Source organism: Oxyura jamaicensis, chromosome 2 (genome assembly GCF_011077185.1).
Source record: "Oxyura jamaicensis isolate SHBP4307 breed ruddy duck chromosome 2, BPBGC_Ojam_1.0, whole genome shotgun sequence".
Lineage (NCBI taxonomy): Eukaryota > Metazoa > Chordata > Aves > Anseriformes > Anatidae > Oxyura > Oxyura jamaicensis.
Genome location: NC_048894.1, coordinates 71,253,399 through 71,273,080, shown reverse-complemented (window position 1 = coordinate 71,273,080; position 19,682 = coordinate 71,253,399). Strand labels below are relative to the sequence as shown.

At 37.7% G+C, this 19,682-nt stretch overlaps 1 protein-coding gene and 1 long non-coding RNA gene across 2 annotated transcripts in view; one reads left to right on the top strand and one right to left on the bottom strand.

Annotated features, from left to right (window-relative positions):
• The window catches only part of MYO10 (myosin X), a 162,705-nt gene that overhangs the window by 137,072 nt on the left and 5,951 nt on the right, over nucleotides 1–19,682 (top strand). Inside the window, exons 26-36 of the mRNA XM_035318850.1 lie at nucleotides 694–817; nucleotides 2,156–2,399; nucleotides 4,480–4,575; nucleotides 7,549–7,642; nucleotides 8,386–8,441; nucleotides 11,002–11,144; nucleotides 12,306–12,500; nucleotides 13,568–13,725; nucleotides 15,062–15,185; nucleotides 16,966–17,263; nucleotides 18,972–19,179. Coding sequence (XP_035174741.1) covers nucleotides 694–817; nucleotides 2,156–2,399; nucleotides 4,480–4,575; nucleotides 7,549–7,642; nucleotides 8,386–8,441; nucleotides 11,002–11,144; nucleotides 12,306–12,500; nucleotides 13,568–13,725; nucleotides 15,062–15,185; nucleotides 16,966–17,263; nucleotides 18,972–19,179 — 1,740 coding nt within the window. The remainder of the gene's footprint in view (nucleotides 1–693; nucleotides 818–2,155; nucleotides 2,400–4,479; nucleotides 4,576–7,548; nucleotides 7,643–8,385; nucleotides 8,442–11,001; nucleotides 11,145–12,305; nucleotides 12,501–13,567; nucleotides 13,726–15,061; nucleotides 15,186–16,965; nucleotides 17,264–18,971; nucleotides 19,180–19,682) is intronic.
• On the bottom strand, nucleotides 2,391–14,456 carry LOC118162591. The gene is made up of 3 exons (XR_004748519.1): nucleotides 14,396–14,456; nucleotides 7,527–7,662; nucleotides 2,391–2,486 (listed from the first exon to the last, which is right to left on the bottom strand). It is a non-coding gene; the product is annotated as an uncharacterized LOC118162591 (long non-coding RNA).

Here is a 19,682-nt window from a genome sequence, read left to right as displayed (position 1 = left end):
ATTTTTGGAAGAATATGATTTCGTCCACCGCTCACAGAATACTTCTGTGCAACTGTGACTGGGAAAGTGAAAAAGTATTTCAGCAGCACTGACTTATTTAGAAGAAAAATGTTAGCACTAAAATATCTATGGCAATGGAGGTAATGAAAGCCAAAGAGCACGATCAGTGTGGTCATTGGGATAAGCCAACAGTTCTTGCCTAAGAGGAAAATGCTTTTAACTGTCTATTTATCTATCTACATTGAGGACTCCTTCCTGTTGCGTGACTGTGGGTGGCGTTCAGATATAGAACAGAAGTTCTGATGACTGGGCATGGAGGAAGGCCATCACCACAGCTTGTGGAGTAGGTTCTTTTTCAGGGCTTCTCTAAGCAGTTACCCACAGCACTTCAGTAATGGAGGGGGATTGAACATAACAGCATGCCCTCGTCATGCTCTTGCAAAGGGACAACTTCCCTGAGCACCTTCAAAGCAGTTTCATAAATTTGTTACATGAAATTAGGGTTACTGTGCAATCACATAGGACAGGTTGCAGCTTACTACTGTGTACTCCCCCTTGGGAGCTGGACAAGAAGCATCAAGGAATCATGTCCTTTCAGTACATCATAAAATGTTTTAGTTGAAGAATTCTAAACTCATTCTCGCTAAACTCTTCCTGAGAGATCATTCTGCCTTCATTCCTCTTCTTTCCTAGTTTGAAGACAGTGAAGAAGATTTTGACTCCAGGTTTGATACAGATGATGAACTCTCCTACCGAAGGGATTCAGTCTACAGCTGTGTCAGCCTGCCCTACTTTCACAGCTTTCTGTACATGAAAGGTACCGTGTGAATCAGAGATCGTTAAATGTACAAGCTAAACAGAAATGTTTACTAAAGCTTGCACACCTTGCACTCCAGTTCTTGTGGAGTTAAGCTATTTTCAAAATCTTCAAAGATTGATGCAAAAGTTTGGAGAGAGCTGCTCTCAATTTAAGTTACTTGCAATGGCTTACATCTGACAATGTTTTTCCCCTCTGCAAAAAAACATAAAAATTTTAGGCTGCCTCTGTTTCATTTTACATATTTGCCAGTTCATAACAATGGAATACCAATATAGCATAGCAAAATAACTCACAAAGTCCAATTGTACCAAATTTTGAAGAAAGACGATTCCTTCTCCCAAAACCTTATAACAGACAGCATTCTACATTGCAGACCAGTTTTACTGACCTCAGTCAACTTTCATTTGGGGTCTGAAAGACTGAAAGGAAGGGTATGCATAGCAAAGGGGCACGAGAGACTGAAAGAATATACACAGTAGTTCTCTGGTTAAGATTCTTGGGTTTACCTTCTAATGATTGACAGTAAATTATAATCTAGAATTCTTCTATCGTAGCCGTCACTATACATTTCTTGGAATAGGAACAGGGATGAACAGGCACATGAGTACATTTGTGTGAAAAACAATGTATGCAGTCATCAGTAGCATGGATTTTTACTCTCTGACATAGTTAGCAAGAAGGAATGACAGGAGAAGATCGGTTTTGTTGAGGTTTTAGTACTTACATAAGAACAGTGCAAGCTATATGGTCTACTGTAGCAAAATTAATGTGAAGTTTACACAGTATAGCTACGCTTGGGTATGACTGAGCTCACACTGGTATATTTCCCACTTTAAGTATGATTTTTTCCAAGTTTTCTAGTCTTGAGTTGAACATTGCAACCTCCTAATAGCCAAAAGTATTGAAGAAAACTGGAGAGAGGAAAGGGTTTAATGCTTATTAAACTTTCTTAGGTTACCATTGAAATGCACTGAAAACAGTGTTGGAGATCTGTTTCTCACATACAATAGGACCTCTAAATAATTTATTTAAAATAATTGTTGTATATGTATATAGCAAATATATAGTATGTATTTGTATACATTATATTGTTTTTGTTTACATTTATTTATTTATTATAATTTATAGTTCCAGGGTCTTTAGGTTGCCAACTGTATGGTGGCCTTAAGGATATGTAAAAATGAGGTCTTTGGTTTCATGGCATACAGCAGAGACTCAGCTGAACTGCACATTGTTGGTCAGCATCTTCCAGCGTTGGTTTGGTCACAGCTTCTGTTTTATAATATAATTGTGTGTCTTAACTACCTATAAACCTACATCTGTCTCTTTTGCCAGGTGGCTTAATAAACACGTGGAAGCGACGCTGGTGTGTCCTGAAAGATGAGACCTTCCTGTGGTTTCGTTCCAAGCAGGAAGCGCTTAAGCAGGGTTGGCTTCATAAAAAGGGGGGTGGATCATCCACGCTTTCCAGAAGGAACTGGAAGAAACGATGGTTTGTTCTCAGGCAGTCCAGGTTGATGTACTTTGAAAATGACAGTGAAGAAAAGCTGAAGGGTTCCATTGATGTCCGAACAGCCAAGTAGGTTTACGTGTGTTCATATGCTAGCCGTAGTTCCTCCTAAATACTTCTTGGGACTTAATCTGGGAAGATGCTGAGTGCTCTGCCCTTAAATTGTACAAATGCAAGCATGAGCATGTGTTTGATGAAGATCTTGAAAGAAGTGTTGTCCTCACTTGGCTCTCTCTTAAGTCTGCGGAGTGCCCAGAGTTAAGCTAGAGCCAAATACTTCAGAAAGCTGCTGCTATAATGAACCCATCTATGCTTTCTCCCAGACTGGAGGCCCTGCTTAGTCTGTAACGATTCCCAAGGCAATTCAGGACATGTTGCCAAGTCTGTTGCCGTAGGCAAACACAGAATGGAGAGGGTGGAATTAATAGGTGATGAATATATTTAAGTTAGCATGGTCAAAACTGTATGCTGGTATACATTTATGATTTTTTTTACATGTTTGAAATAATTATGGTAGTTCCACAAAAAAAGTCTTTAAAATGGATATATATATATTCATTTCAAAACTCTACAATTACTAAACCCAACTTAACAATTTGTCTTGCTAACAGAAGTTCCTTATGCCTTAAGATTCTACGTTTCATAAAGCATGCATCAAAAAAAAGTTTTCTAAGGGATAGCATTTTTCATTTTAAACGGTCAATGTGTTTTATGACCATAGATTAGCTAATTTAAAAATTACAGTTTACTGATATTGGTAGTCTTATTTCTGTGTAAACATACCTAAGCTTTCCTCCAAGGTAGAGAAAAACATAAACAGCTGAAACACTTGATTTCACTGAGAATCTTGCAAACTGCAATTGTCCATTTTATTTTGTTCATTTAACAGAGTACTTGACTAAACTAAAAGCTTAGTCTAAGCTTTTCTTTGGAAGTCTTGGTTGAGCCTTGGATTCAGGCAGGAACAAAGCAAATAGTTTTGGTGAGCATCCTGACATGCCCTTGTAAAACCAATGGGCTGCTGGCTGTCAACTCCGTACAGACTAAATTTCCTACCACAACTTTTGTGTTGAAACTGAATTCTACTCTGTCTTGTGTGCCATAGCATTTATTTAGTCCTTTTTCTAATAACTTTAAACCTTCTTTTTGTCACTATGTTGTTTCATTGACTGATCCCTGAAGAAGTTCTTTGCCGAACATACCTTTAAAATTGTCAAGTAAAGGTTGCTGAACCTAACCTGAACTGTAGGTTGAATCTTTCTTCCTCCCAGTAACATTGTTCAAATGAAAGAAAACAATACAGAATGATAGCATTCTGTTTTTACAGCAGATAAACAAATTGTCCTCATGAGACTGATAAGGAGAGATCACATGTTGTATGTAGGAGAGAGATTTATGAGAATTGTATAGCTGATAAGGAGGTATAGCTCATTAAGAAGGAAATAATAAGCTTCAGACAAATACAGTAAAACAGTGAAAAGGAAATCAAGTTGATTTCTTAAGCCTCAGGAAAGTCTTAATCTTCCACCAAAAACTTCCAAATGTTAATACAATATTTCAATTACTCCTTAAAAATCTTGCGCTTTGTGGTCCATGATTTTTTAGTATATCAATACCTAAGTATCCAAACTGCAAATTAGAAAGATGTAATTTTTCAGAAGATGAGTGATCAATTTTCAGAAGATGAGTGATCATGTTTTTTAAATTGTCTTTATACTGACTTACAGCTACAAAGAATCACTAATTCAGTTTTGTTTTATTTTTAATCTTCAAGGGCTTTCCTTTTGCCACTCCAAAACCTATTGGTATGCAATCAGTTCAGAAATATACCCATTTCTAAATTCAGTTATCCTTTCCTCTTTCAGGGTTTGAGAATGCTTTTCCTTTAGTTTGTGTTAAAACATTTGAGTAGTCAGCTTTGTATAATGACATTCATAAAGTAGCTTGAATATCTCTACAGTACAGGTAGAAAACAAGGTAACTGTCACTTGGTGTATCAGTACTGTCTGAGATAAAACACTAATCAGGTTCAACAGTGCTGATTGCCGTTACTCTGAACGTCAGTAGTTTGTGATCCTCTCAGGAGAATCACCATTTTCAAAATATGGTGACAATCTAATGCTCAGTCTTGGCATTTTCTTCTTTTCAGAGAGATTGTTGATAATACAGGCAAAGAAAATGGTATTGATCTAATAATGGGTGATAGGACCTACCACTTGATCGCTGAATCTCCTGAGGATGCAAGGTATGAAAATCATCAGGCTTTTTTTTTTTTTCTTTTTAACTTCCATGCCATTATAACTTGTGTTTATCATTTATTTATTTGCCCACTATCACCAAATAGTCAGGCTGTATTAAACATGTTGTATTTAACACTTTTTCCTAAGGCCTGCTGATACAACCAGCTTTTGATGCTTTTCTTTTGCATTACCCTGGTGCGTTTAGCTGCACATATTAGCTCAATAAGATCCCTCTCCCCTACCTAAAATAAAGTACTATTTAGGGTTGGAAGCTATTTGCCTAAGCAGAGCCTCATTCTTTTCAAGTTGCAATGGGATCATTGGATTTTAGGGTGAATGTGTGTTCATGAACGAGAGGAGCATGTAACAGTGTTGGCCTTTCTACTGATTTAAAAAAAGGTCTTAACATTTGTTGCTAAAGGATCCATATCAAGCTGTAGGGGCATGCTGGTAGGTGAATAGCAAGCTTAACTTGTCAGATCAGGTGTAGTGTATCTTTAAAAAAAATAAAATAAACCCCACACTACCATTTGTGTGAGATAATAATATGCTTGCCTATAAAAATCAAGCATTTAAATAAAGCAAACTTAGTAATCAAATCTTACTACCCATTGCGTTGCTGCCCCAAGGCCAGAGAACAGGATGCTTATGTCAACATTACTTGAGCTAGTCTTGCTCTGAAGCCTTGAAAGTTGCTTTGTGTTCTTTTTTTTCTTTGAATTTATAATACTTCCCTGTATCACATGACCTTGAATATAAATTCAGCAATGCTTACAATACAGTCATTGATTCATTTTTAGGCATCCTTAAAGCTACACTTACATATGAATTTTTCAGCACTCATTGTTAAGATTTTTGTTTGATGTGAGTAAATTTTAAAATTAAGGCTTAGCTAAAGTCCTTTCTATTAGACTTGTAGTACATGCCCTGATAAAGGTTCCACAGGGATCAATAATGAATTGCCAGTATAAAATTTGTCTTTTGCCATGTATCTCTTTTAAGTTTTTTCTTTAACGAAAAAGAGGAGGCACGACACACCATTGTTGTATATAGTACACATAACATAACATACAGCTTAAATAGTGGTGTTTATTTATTTATTTATTTTTTTCTGGTGTGCTTCAGGTTTCCTTTTTTCACATTCATCTTAGAAAATTTTAACGAGGGACATGTGTAAGGATTTCCAGATGGGCTTAAGTCAAAGCCTTGTTTAATGTTTGGCATTGTTAAAAGAGAAGTACAAAATCATTGTAATATGTTGGTTCTGGATCTGTTATTGAAAAAATATCTTGCACATGAGCTAGATGATCAACTGAGATTGCTTTTTGTTCAAATGAAGGGGAGGGTAGGGAGAGAAACCTGAGTCGTCTGTATCTCCCCCTACTTCCCCCCCAGCCCCCCCCTAAAAAAAGAAATTACTATTTTTGCTCATGGAAGTGTATTTGAGGAGAAATGTTTCAGTGGGTAACCATTATTTCAAACCCTCATCTATCTTCCTATTCCTGAGTTCTAGGACTCAGATGAAAACCAAGGGATGTCCCAAAAGGGAGAAAGGAAAAGGAGAGTAAAATCTGCCTTTGTCATTTTTGCAAAGTGACATGATAGATTTCTTTTTCATTGTTTACACAAAGATTGCACAATGAAATTAGGAAACCTTTGAATTGTTCTTTAAAGTCCAATAACAAATTATTATTAACTGTGCATGCAGTGCTATGAAGTCTTTTGTGTCTTTAAATAAAAGGTTAACATATAAATACATTTGCAATTCCTAAGCCTTGAAAAAAAAAACAACTGAATTTAATTTGTGGGAATCTTCAGGTAGGTGAGTTTTAGGTTTTCATTCTCTCTGGGCAACCCTCATTTCAGGGAGTTTTCAGTGACCAGTTATGGAGACAGCACTCCAGTTTCATAGACATCAATTATTTGACTATAAGCAATTGTACAAAAGATAGCTTTAAATTTAAAGCCATTAATCCTGCATTTGTTTTCTCAACCTGTGGTGACTGAGAACCCTCTGCAGAGAAGTGAGGACTCAGTTTTAGAGGCTGGGCTTTTGAGCCCTTTGAAAACTCAGCCCCAGGTAGTTTTCATTAGAATGGCAAATTCATATCTCAAAGAATGGCATTCAGGAACCTGCTGAACAGGCCAAGCTCTGCCCTCAAATCTCTTTCAGAGGAATTGCTTAGAGTAGTTGAGCTTTATCATATACAAATGCCAGGAGGGTAGAGATTTCCCAGAAGCAGAAGGTGTGGTTGGAATTAAATCCTTTTGCAATTGCTGCTCAGCACTGGGGCAGGAGTACTGGAAACCTCTCTGCCAGTTTCCCTACAGTGGAAACACAAGGCCACTGGAGTGGTGCAAATTGGCTCTGGTTCAACATCCCTGGTCCTTCCAGTGGCTAGATTTTCCAGTGCTCCACAGGGAACAAAAAATGTAGAGGTAGTTGCTTGAGGGTTTTATTGTTTTCCCCCTCTCAATTGTGTTTCTACAGAGGACTTATATCCTCTTGGCCTTTGGAGAATTATAATTGTAAGAAACTATTACTGGTCATGTTATCAGTGTAGCAAAATTTATTATCTGAAGGTTGGATTTCCCAGTGAAGTCTTTGTATATAGCTAGTAACCTATTTTTTTTTTTCAGATGAAATGTGTGGAATGTGCTACAAATACTTTCTAAACACTCATATATTTCAGTGTGCTTATTGCCTGTTTTTTTAGAGGTGCCACTTTTTATACATGGTATTTGTCTTCAGGAAGAAGGGTATGATATGAACTTGGATGGGAGACCTGGAGGGGCTTGTTTGTATCCTGTATTACTTGAACTGACATAAAGCTTTGCTGCATTTGTGCATGTTGACAAAAGGAATCTTAAGCAATTTCAAAAACCAGCAGAACCTGCTAGATCTCTGCAGAACAAAGGTGACAAAAGGCTTGTGCACAAGCAACATTTTACTTACACTGCTGCCTTTCTCTCCACAGCCAGTGGTTTAGTGTTCTGAGTCAAGTCCATGCGTCCACAGAGCAAGAGATCCGAGAGATGCATGATGAGCAGGCAAATCCACAAAATGCTGTGGTAAGTTGAAATCTGAAGAACTTTACAAAGCAAAGATTTTTAGAAAACAAGGGGAGGGACACTGGTGGCTGCAGCTTCTGACAGTGATAGCTGTGTCACTGGCTAGAGGCTCCAGATCCTAGGCCCTGTACCTGTACTAGAGGAAAGGCTGGCTTCTCTCCCCATCACCATCATTTGCCTCAGTGACAAGTGAGCACTGTGTTTTTTTTCTTTTTTTGGTCCAGTTCCCTGCCACACCACAGTGTACATCTGAGTTTAAAGCTTTGCAAGGATACAGTTAATGAGTAAATTAAAAACACAAGTAGAAAATTGGAGATTTCCCTTGTCCTGCATTTGTCATCATTTACAACTTTCACTGGGAATAATGGGATAAACTTGGAACCTACAGTCAAGCAAAGGGAAACAAAAACTTCAAATGTTTGCCGTCAGAGAATGCCATTTGTAGTGGGGTGGCACTTTTAGGACAAAACTTAAAGCAGGTTTGGGAGCATAGAAAAATAAGAGCAGCTTCTGAGCTGTCTCCAACTTAACTAGAGATAAACTTTTACTGAATCTGTTTATCTGAGTCTCTTTTTTTTTTTTTTTCCCCTCATTATAATGGTTAGGAGAAACTGCTGCCCAAATCTGCAGTTCATTTTGCTTGATCAAAGCTGCTGCTTCTTTCACCTGTCTCTGAGTAAAGCACTGTGAGTAATGTAATAGTAAATGTCTTCCTCCTTTTCTGCTTGGACATTTGCTTATAGGGTACACTCGATGTAGGACTAATTGATTCTGTCTGTGCTGCTGACAATCCAGATCGGTAAGTCAGAACCATGACTGGTGACTTTCTTCTTCTCATTTCTCTAGTTGAAATCAGATGCTTTTTATTTTAGTCTCTATATTCTTCTGCTGGCCAACCATGCATTATTGTTGTCTCCCTTTTCATAGTATCAAACACCACATTGAAAGAGGGAAGGTAAGTAGAGTGATGTTTTATGTGGGGACTTCACTAACTTCCCTGACATTGCTCCATATGTGAACTGTTCAGCTGTTTTACTAGTATGGTGATCCAAAAGCAGAAGATGAAATGTTTCTTTCACTTACACAAGTAATACTCCTGAAAAAGAGAAGCCTATTTTTGAGTCCCTTAGCAATACAGTAGACAGAAAAATTCTTCTTAATATTTTGCCATTCATCTCCTCTTGCAAGAATGTTGGATTCTAGATGGATGATATTTATTTCCTAAAATAAAAATATCTTTTATAACAAACAAAATAATGCAGGATTTTAAAAATAAACAGAAAACTGTAAGGGTACTTAGCTCTTGAACTAGCAACAGCGTACCGAGGGATAAGAAGTTATCTGAGTTCAGACTATGGCTCTGGTTATAAGATTACTGGCTTTGAGGTGTTATTCATAGTGGAACAGTTCATTACAGTCTCCTCATTGCAAATGTGTGAAACATCTGGGTTTAAGTTACTGGTTTCTCCTTGGCCTACCATGATCCTGATACTGCAAGTAACTGTGTTTGTAAGCTCAGGCTTTCTAAATAATACAAGACAGATATACAAAGCTTTCAAAATGTTGTTAGAGGCATTTTTCCTGTAAGCATTCTTCACACACATTTTTTTCTTGTATATTTTTTAGTTCTCTGAATCTAGGAATATAAATCAGGGATGGAAGGGTTTTCAATTAGGAAATTAATTTCACCAGGGTAGGCAATAGAATATTTTTATCTTGACACATATGAAACCACTATTGCAAGCTTAAAAGAGAAGAGATAAGTGGAGAGCCCCTTGAATCTGTATTTAGAAGGAATCCCAAGAATGGAGTTTCCGCTGTTTCCCTAACCTGGGGAGAAGGGGAGCCTGGAAAGTTGGCTACTGCTGGTCAAAACCTCTTTTTTGATAGCCTGATCTACTTTAGTTTATACCTTAGCTCTCTCCTTTTTCAGTTCTCTTGCTACTACTTATCCGTAGCTTCCCTCCTGGATATCACATTATACAGCCTTCTACAATGTGCTTCAAATAGCTCAGTCTCAAGCTGCCTCCTCTTCCCCTATTTTAAAAAGTGGTCAACAAAATTCTTCAGTTCACATCTCTATTTCCTCATCTACCACTATTCCTGAATAATTTAGCACTTCAGCACCAAAGTGGGTATGACCAAAACATCGAGTCCTGATCACTCCTTACCCACTTCTGCCACACTGGTGAGCAAGCACTACCTGTAGGTAACACTTTTTGTCCTGCCTTACAGAAGGCATTCAGAAGATGTTCCTTCTGTTTTTCTGTATTTGCATAATTAAACTTACTTGCACACTTCTCATGTCACTTGACTTACTGTAACCTCCCTTCACCAAGTATTATAGATTTATCTCTTAATCATTTGTATTACTTTTTCTTTATGCTGACCTCCATCAAGCTCTAAACAACACACACTCATTTTGGACATATTGGGTCATATTTGGGTGAGCTATACCCATAAACAATTTTAATTGCTTCTAAATTCTACCCAATTACCTTCTTCCTAGAACCATAGAATGAAAGCCTATGCCTTCTCATGCGTGGGGTAGCCCAGACTGCATAATTCCCGTTTTTTACACCTGATACAGGTCTTAGCAAGTGGTTGGACATGGTTCTGGGCGACCTGCTCTAGGTGTCCCTGCTTGAGCAGCAGGGTTGTACCAGATGGCCTCCAGAGGTCCCTTGCAACCTCAACCAGTCTGTGATCCTGTGTTACAGGATGAAAAGAATTAATGGTAAAGGGTTAAAACAAGTGTTTGTAGGCTGAAAAAACTACACTTCTAATCCAGAGAGCCATCAGCACAGTTCACTCAGGCTAGTTCTTCATGCTTCAGTGAATCCTGGTGTAGGATTGGATAAAAGCCAGACTCTCATTATAAATAGATTATACTGTCTGCAAATTGGGATGCACTGCATTAAAAACAAAATAATGTCTGTTCACATGCTGCTTCACTACAGACCATTGTAAATTGTTGTTGGTTTTAGCTAATGTAACTACTGAAGCAGACACTCTAAATAGATCCAACCCTGAAATAAAGTTCTGATTAAGATCGAAAGCTGATTAAAGATTTTTTTCTCACGATAGATTTATTTTGAGAATAGGACAAGTTGCAATTTAAATTGGACACTTCCACCATTCAGAGCCCTACCATTTCAGTGTGAATCCAACACAGTTGTGTCTTTTTAAACGCTTAATATTTTTTTAGATCTAGTGGTGTTGAAATAAATGCTGTAGAGGTGGATAATATTTATCTGAATACAAAAATGCAAACAACGGATGGTGTTTATGCTTATGGTGAATGAGTTAAACAGTATGTTGACTGTAAAGGCTTTTTCAATCTTAATTTATTTTCATAGACCTAATTCCTTTGTGATCATCACTGCTAATCGTGTTCTTCACTGTAATGCTGACACTCCTGAAGAGATGCATCACTGGATAACCCTGTTGCAGAGGTCAAAAGGGGACACTAGAGTGGAGGGACAAGAATTCATTGTGAGGGGTAAGAACCAAGTCGAATAAAGTAAACAAGATACATAAACCTCAAACAAGATACATAAACCTCAAAAGAGATTGTTCCCTAATACAATCTGTGTAATATGCTAGCATAGCATGACAGTGTTGGAGTCTCATCTTTGTACAGTATAGTTTACACACAAATTAATACAGCTGAAATTATCACACTCATAGATATCACACTCTCATAGATTCATTATGGTTGGAAAAGACCTCCAAGATTATCTTGTCCAACCATCCCCCTACCACCAATGTCACCCACTAAACCACATCCCTAAGTGGCAGGTCCAACCTTTCCTTGAACACCCCCAGGGATGGTGACTCCACCACCTCCCTAGGCAACTTGTTCCAATGCCTGCCTACTCTTTCTGAGAAGACATTTCTCCTAATTTTTGACAAACATCAGGCATTTATAAACAGGAATTAAAATCTAAAATCATAAAGCTCTAATTGCCCATTTAATGAAATACCATATTTTTTCATAGACAGCCTGAACCTTGGATAATCCCTGCTGCTTTAGAAGTGCCCATACTTGAAAATAAGTTCTCTTACAACCTGCAGTGCAAAATAACCAGCAGTAAACCAGAAGAAAGCGGTACTGGTTAGAGATTATGGGGAGGGAGAAGTGGCAGGATAATCTTCCCCCGTTTAACGTGCATGTACATAACCCCGCATTGTTGCTAAGTTGCAAGGGCTTTAAATAGTAGAGAGAATCTAATTTCTGGTTTAAAAGAGATAGCCTATGGATTGCTTATATAACTGAAAAGACAACATTTCATTATAAGACAATCAATTGTACAGATAATATGTAGATGGAGTTAATAAACTGCTGGTGTAATTCTGATTTTATTCTGAATTGTGCCAAATAAGAAGACACTAATGTGGACAAAAGCAGCTTTGTAAGTTGACAAAATATTTTTTCTATGTAAACACCAAAGTTGAGAAGTTTCCATATGGATTTTATATCTTATTTTCATCATTTCGTTGCTTGAAAATTTCACTCAAAGTTGTTTAATATGTAAGCTAAACAATTTACATTGTGTTCTTGTTGTTAAAAGTATGCAACTAACTTGTAGCAACTTAATTTTGTCCAACTCTGTTAAAAAAAAAAAAAAAAAAAGTGTGATTCAAATTGTGTCTTTAATAGGATGGCTACATAAGGAAGTAAAAAACAACCCAAAGATGTCTTCATTAAAACTCAAGAAGCGTTGGTTTGTTTTGACACACAATTCTTTGGACTATTACAAGAGTTCTGAGAAAAATGCTTTGAAATTGGGTACGCTGGTCCTAAACAGCCTCTGTTCAGTGGTCCCTCCTGATGAAAAAATCTTCAAAGAGACAGGTAATTGTCTGCCCTGGGTTCAAGTCTGCTTTCAGTTACCTTCTGGCCTGCCTACCTAGCGATGCAACAAACACTGCATAAGAATATTTTAAATCGATTATTAGAGTTGCAGTTTGATAACCAAATCAGGTCCCTAAGTCACTGAGGTATTTTACATGGATTACTGGGCAGAAGACAGGTAATAATGTACACAACAGTAAAAGTTGTTCTCACCAGCATTCAAGTTACTGACTGACACTGCTCCAAATTAGCTTGCACACATATGCTTTCACAGTAAAGACACATGGGTAGCAATTGTGAGGGCAAACATTCGTGGAGCCAGTATAAGGAGATCTCGAGTAAAAGTCCACTCTGTGATAACCTACATACTACATCTGAGTCAGATCCCAAGCACATTTCCATGCTGGTTTTCAGCTCAGACATGGCTGTTTGCAAATGAGAAGCACTGACAGCCCTGTATAATCTCACTGGGGTCACTGACACTTCAAAGAGGCTTTTGCTAGTGAGAGATGAAATAGATTTTCTTTAATTGAATTGGCTTCATAAAAAGCCTATACAATGATGTAGAGAGAGAATTTGAATTGAAATGTTATTCTGTCATCTTTGCCACTTCATTTGTGTGAACTTAATGACTTTTTTTAAAAAGAAGTAGCAGCTTATGCTTTATACCTGTTAGTATGTGTGCCATAGATGATGAAAGACTCGTATACAAAACAAGACTTAGATTTTCCTTCTACAGACAGGACTGGAGAAGCAGGGCCCGCAAGCCACCTATCACTCACAATATTCTGCAATGATGTTCTGTGATCGCTTTTACTAAGGGTGAAATGGAAGGCAGCATGGTGGTGGCTGCGTTCTAAGATTATTCTTACGCTTTTTTAATGGAGAGAAACTCCTTTAAAACCATACTGTCCCGATTATGTTACTGAATTGCCAGTACAACTTCTTAGTCCCTGCAAAACTGCCAGTACAGTTCAGCACTCATGGGACTATTTGTTTTCAGAGAGAAGTCGTGGTATATTTATAGGTGCTGCTTCCATGGTTAACAGTTTTTATTCTTGTGCTAGGCTATTGGAATGTAACTGTGTATGGACGCAAACACTGCTACCGTCTCTATACAAAATTGCTTAATGAAGCGACCCGCTGGTCAAGTGCCATCCAGAATGTGATTGACACAAAAGCACCAATTGATACCCCAACTCAGCAACTTATTCAGGATATTAAGGTAGGAACAAACAGGTGGGACTGGGAAAGAAGAGTTGTTTAAATAAATATTTGAAATCAGTCTTTTTTTATGTTGCCTTTGCAGTATGTGGTAATAAAGTAGAAAACATGAATTTTAGTCATGCAGTGACATGGGCTGAAGTTGTGACATCTGAGGTATTCACTCACCTGCTAAAGGAACTTCTATTTAAACAGTCTAAGAACAAATTATGAAATGCAAATTGGAGGGAAAGGGATAACCTCTTTCAGTACAACAGTAATAAGCTGTACTGTTTTGGGCAACGTTGCTGTATCAGGCAGTAGAGCTGTGGTGTGTGAGTTCATGAATTAGCAGATCTGTTTGGCTATGTCCGCAGTGAGCGGCATGCCAGGATGTAGACTAGACAGCTCCTATGATTTTTATTTATTTTTTTAATTCTCCCCTCACCCCCCAATGTGTTTCATTTCTTGTTTTATGATAGCGTGGGTTAAGCATGTCTCTGTGTGGCAAGAAACATGCTCTATGAATGTTTACTGCTTTATGATCCTGCTGGGGACATTGCATGCATACCTAAAAAAGGTCTTTCTAGAGATTTTTGTTGAACTGCTTTCAGGAGAGGGGAAAATGATTCTTAGAAGATACTAAAAGAAAGAAAGAAAAAAAAAAAAAGGCGAGGGGGAGAACTACCAACCTTTTTTCTTAGTGGAAGCCTCCATCATGGAGAAAAATTATCAGGTCCTAAATTTCAAAGCTACGAAGGCTGTTGAGAGCCTTTCTTCAGAGCAGTAGAAATATGTGGAAGTTCAGGATTGACAGAAGACAGTAATCACACATTTGTCAGACTTGAGCTAAGAAAGAACAGTATTTAGACATCAGAGTGGGTGCATCAGGTTTACAGCAGTTATTTTTCTGGACTGTTTTGCTGATGGTAGTTCGAGCAGATTACAACTGCAAAGGCCTATTAGGTACGCTGGAGAAATCACTCTAAACAAAATTTAAAGAACGACATCTTGATATAATTTCAGCCATGAAATACTGGAATAAAACAATTGTAAAATGAAAACGCACTTCCAAAAAACTTTACGAAACTTCATTTGTGTCTCCTACAGCACTACTATGGTTAGTTTTTTTAATGCATAGATAAAGAAAGCTTATGCAACTACTGAGGCTAGCAGGCATTAAGCATTCATAGCCTGCAGAAAGCCGTGGCAGCCACAGTACCTGCAAGTGGATTTAGTACCAGATAGTGTTAGTAAGTGTTAGTGGCTGACCTTTTCATAGCCAACCCAAAGGCACAAAGCATTGCATCACTGTTAATGCTGAACCCCAAATCCTGCTTTTTTTCTTACCCCAATAGGAAAACTGCCTGAATGCTGATGTGGTTGAGCAGATCTATAAGAGAAACCCTATTCTCCGTTACACTCATCATCCGTTGCACTCGCCATTATTGCCACTGCCATATGGGGACATTAATCTAAACTGTAAGTTTTTCAGCCATAGAAACACTTTTCCTGTATGAAAAACTGAACTGTGGGATGGGACTTTGCAGTCCATGGGTCTAGTGAAAAAAAAAAAAAAAATGTAATGCAAATAAAGAGGTTTCCCTGTTCTCTAGCAGAAGGTAGAGAACAGAATTTTACCTAGCATAGAACCACGTGTTTGTGGTGCTCCTACAGGAGTGTTACAGAAAGGAAAATTGCTATTGCTGCTTTAAGACAAATCTGTTACCCTCACCAACACGACTAAGAAGACAGAGTTTGCAAAGCCTGGCACTGAAATCAGGAACAAAAGCCAATTCATTCAGTCTCCTTGAACCATACACTCCTTCTCAAATTATTGTTTTTTCATACCCCATGAGGGGAGCTGCAGCTGCACAACTTCAGTTCACAAGTGTAAGGTTCATCAGTTGTGGTGGGAAATATTACTTACATGAAACAAGTTGTGAGTGGGCATGCTTTGAAAAAGTAATGGTTCATTTATGCCTGAAGCAGGTGTAATAATGTCTTTTAATATTATTTGTTCAATCACTAACTTAGAAGTCCGTTTTAAATGAACGCTTCACTGTTATCGATGGTTGTGAATCTGATGCCTGTAAATGGATTTGCCTATGTTATTTTGCAACTGCGTAGTAAACAAGATCTGTCTCAGATCAGAAGTTTCATCCCTGGGAAGAGGGTGGAAGGTGACAGTTGATTAAAAGCTAAGGCATTTCTGATAATGCTTCCTGATAAATCATGTGATACCCTGCTGCATGAATGAAAAGGAAAAATAAAATCCTAGGAGAAACCTCTCCCTTCTCTTTCTCTTCCTCCTCCTATCCATTGGCAAGCCACAATTCTGATCTAGAGCTGGTCACTTTAGCCGGTTTTCCCATGCACAAATGCAGCATGATTGCTCTCTAATCCTCGTAGACAGAAAAGGGTAGCTCTCTCTGAGGTAGAAGTCTTTCCAAAATTTTCCCATACTAAATGTCTCTCTACAGATGGACAACTGATGCTTGGTTATTGCCATGACTTGCAGTTAAGCTCTAGTTACTTTCTCTAATAGTACAATGTTAGGTTAGAAATTTAGTATTTGTAAGATATGCCTGTTCTGCTTCGTGCTGTGATGGTTATTAGGCCTAACTGATTCAGACACTGGAGCAATCTCTCATCCCTTGAACCCAAGCACCATGGTGCTTTTAAGAATATTGTGAAAGTTCTTAGCCCATGCTGAAAAACTTGTAGTATGAAAATCAATCAAATCACCTTCTTTTCCAGCACTTAAAAAGAAAGTTGCAGTTTCATGGCAGAGATTTTGTTTTATTCATGTTGTTTGGGTTTAATTGAACTTCTGTAGACAAAAGCGATGTCATGAACCTGTCACTTTCCATAATCCAGTCATGCTTTAGCTCACTTAAAATCTGACTAGCTTTCCACTTTCTTGTGACAGTGACAAAGTGATATACTTCCAGCAGTGTGGATCCCTTCTCCATCAAATAAGCTTCTCCATCAAAAATCTCTGATCAAGCAAAATACACATTCTAAGCTACATAGTCAAAAATTTCAAAATGGTATTTCATTACATTCAAAACAAATCTCAATAACAGAATAGCTCATAAAATGAGTTGGCATCATACATTGGAAATGGAAAAGATCCATTCTAACATCTTGCATAATAAGGGCCATAGAATATACCACTGGGCAATTCCTATGGTAAGCCTGAGTGCTTTCTTTTTCATATCTTAGTCTAAGCACTGTTCTCCCTGTTTTTTGTTCGCAGTGCTAAAAGACAAAGGTTACACAACTCTGCAGGATGAAGCTATCAAGATATTTAATTCTTTACAGCAGCTGGAGTCTATGTCTGATCCCATCCCTATAATTCAAGGTATCCTCCAAACAGGACATGATTTACGACCTCTTCGAGATGAGCTCTACTGTCAGCTCATCAAGCAGACCAATAAAGTGCCTAACCCTGGGAGTGTGGGGAACCTTTATAGTTGGCAAATACTCACCTGCATGAGTTGCACATTTCTGCCAAGTCGTAGCATCCTCAAATATCTCAAGTTTCATCTCAAAAGGTGAGAAGCCTTCAACTACAAAAGCAAGAAGTTTCTTCACTCACTGTCTTTTTTCCCACAACATGTAACAGTGTTTAGACATCTCGTAGTGAGATTTGAAGATACATTCACTTAATGAACTGGTTATGCTAAAGAGTAAATCTGAAAAGAAAAAAAAAAAAAGTTGTAAGAAAACAGTGTTTGAGTTGATCGTGATTCTTATACGAGGAATCAAGCAAAATCCCATGAAACATAATCATAATTTACTAATGTTGACAAAAGCCGGGGGGGGGGAGGTGCTTTCTGTAATTTTGTGAAGTTGCTTAAATGACTCACAGCAAGTATGCCAAGTATGCGCAGGTCCTGTTCCTAACTGTCCCAATCAAGTTGCTAAAAATTATTATTCATGCTTACCTTCGTTTTTTGAGGTATTATGCACATAAAAGAACATTACAGTGTTTAAAGACGTACTTGAGGTAAAAATGTCTATTTGCAAATCTAAGACACTAGCAACCGCTGAGGAAAATAAAAAAACATTTTTGACAGCTAAGCATTAACCAGAATGTAGAGTTCCTCTTGCTCTGATGCAGCTGAGGAATGTAAAGTGTGTCCCCTTAGGAAAAGTAGTCCAATAGTAACAAACTGTTCTCAGTAATTTAAAAGTCACATCTATGTTTGTGCTAGAACATGGACTCTGTAAATCACTTTGCTGAATGTAATTATTTTATAAATGTTTGTAAAATCTTTGAAGACATACCTGTCAAAGTGAGATTAGTGAAATACATCAACCACTATGCATAAATGTTGGAATTTTTTTTAAAAAGATAACAATATTGACTCACTTTTTAAATTTAACTCAGTTCATAAAATAGTCTGCCTGTTTAAAAAAAAAATAAAGCTATCTGACACAATATTTGCAGGTTGGTTTCAACACTATAGCTGCACAGTCTTCTTAAAGCATTGCTGTAATCCTGCAGGCATCTTTTTATGCCTTGTAGATGATGAATGTCTGTAATTTTTCAAACACTCAGAAATGAAACCTTTATTAGGTTGAAGAAGCTGATATTTTGTCATTGGAAGTATTACAGAAACACTCTGTACTAAAAGCTGCTGAAATTCAATGGTTTTCAATAATTAAGAGTTCATTAAATTCATTATAAATAAATTACATATTATTGTAATATGTAATCATAAATGAGTTCATTAAAGTTTTTGCTGAATACTCATAATACTAACTGCTGAACAGTAAGGTTTGAGAGAATCTTCAAGAATGTCATGAATAGAAATCAAGTATCCTAAGTGACACTACTGCAAAACTGAGCTGTCAAAAATGTTTGTTTTTTTTTTTTTCTGTAGCATCTCAATGTAGTTTTGTCTTTATTCAACAACTGTTATTGACAAAAAAGGGAGTTGATTGCAATGAGAATATTACAGTTATCCTGCTGTCAAATCTGAGCCATTACAATGTTCCCGTAGTTAATGCAATAAAGGTGGTTCCGTTTTTGCTTTCTGTTAGGTTTGCAGAACAAAATTATGTATGTACATAAGCTACCGCACAGTACATCGTGTTAGAACACTTTCCTTGGCAGTGAAGATAAACCTTTGACTGTGCCAATTGAATAGTGTACTGAATACAGCAGTACTTTGTCACTTTCAGGAAAAAATGGTTCTCAAATAAACAAACTTTCTGTTTTGCAGACTGACAACTTAAATAATATTTGTCTTACAGGGTTCGTGACCAGTTCCCAGGAACTGAAATGGAGAAATATGCACTTTTTACTTACGAATCTCTGAAAAAAACCAAATGCAGAGAGTTTGTGCCATCACGGGATGAAATAGAAGCCCTGATCAGCAGACAGGAAATGACATCTACAGTGTATTGTCATGGTGGTGGCTCCTGTAAGATTACAGTCAACTCGCACACCACAGCTGGGGAGGTGAGAAGTGGTGACAGACAGCTTTGGCACAGAACCAGTGTTTCTCTGTAGTGGCAGTTCCAGCCACCAGCGGTGTCTCTGCCAGGTGGGAGGGCACAGTTGCTGCTGTCAGGGCAGGGAAGGCTTACAGGTCTCTCTGCCCCACCCCTCCAGGATGTTCTGAAGAAATCCCAGCTACTACAACCGTCTTTACTCTTCAGAGGATTACCCAGCAATAGCTCTCTCATAGGAAAAAATGCAGGTCAGACTAAGCACTCAATAGAGGCATTATTGGAATAACTTCAGGTATATACTGATGTGTACGAGGCAAAATTGTTTGCTAAGCTGGAACACTTTAGCCGAGTTGGTGAAATATAAAGGTTATTTATATCTGGGCAGGTGGTAGTACATATATATTCTAAAGGAATCATCCTTACTTAGAATAAAAATGAATGTGGAATGTATTGATGGTGAGAATATCTTAACAGTATTTTTAGCCTTATGTAAAACCTGGTTTTGAATTT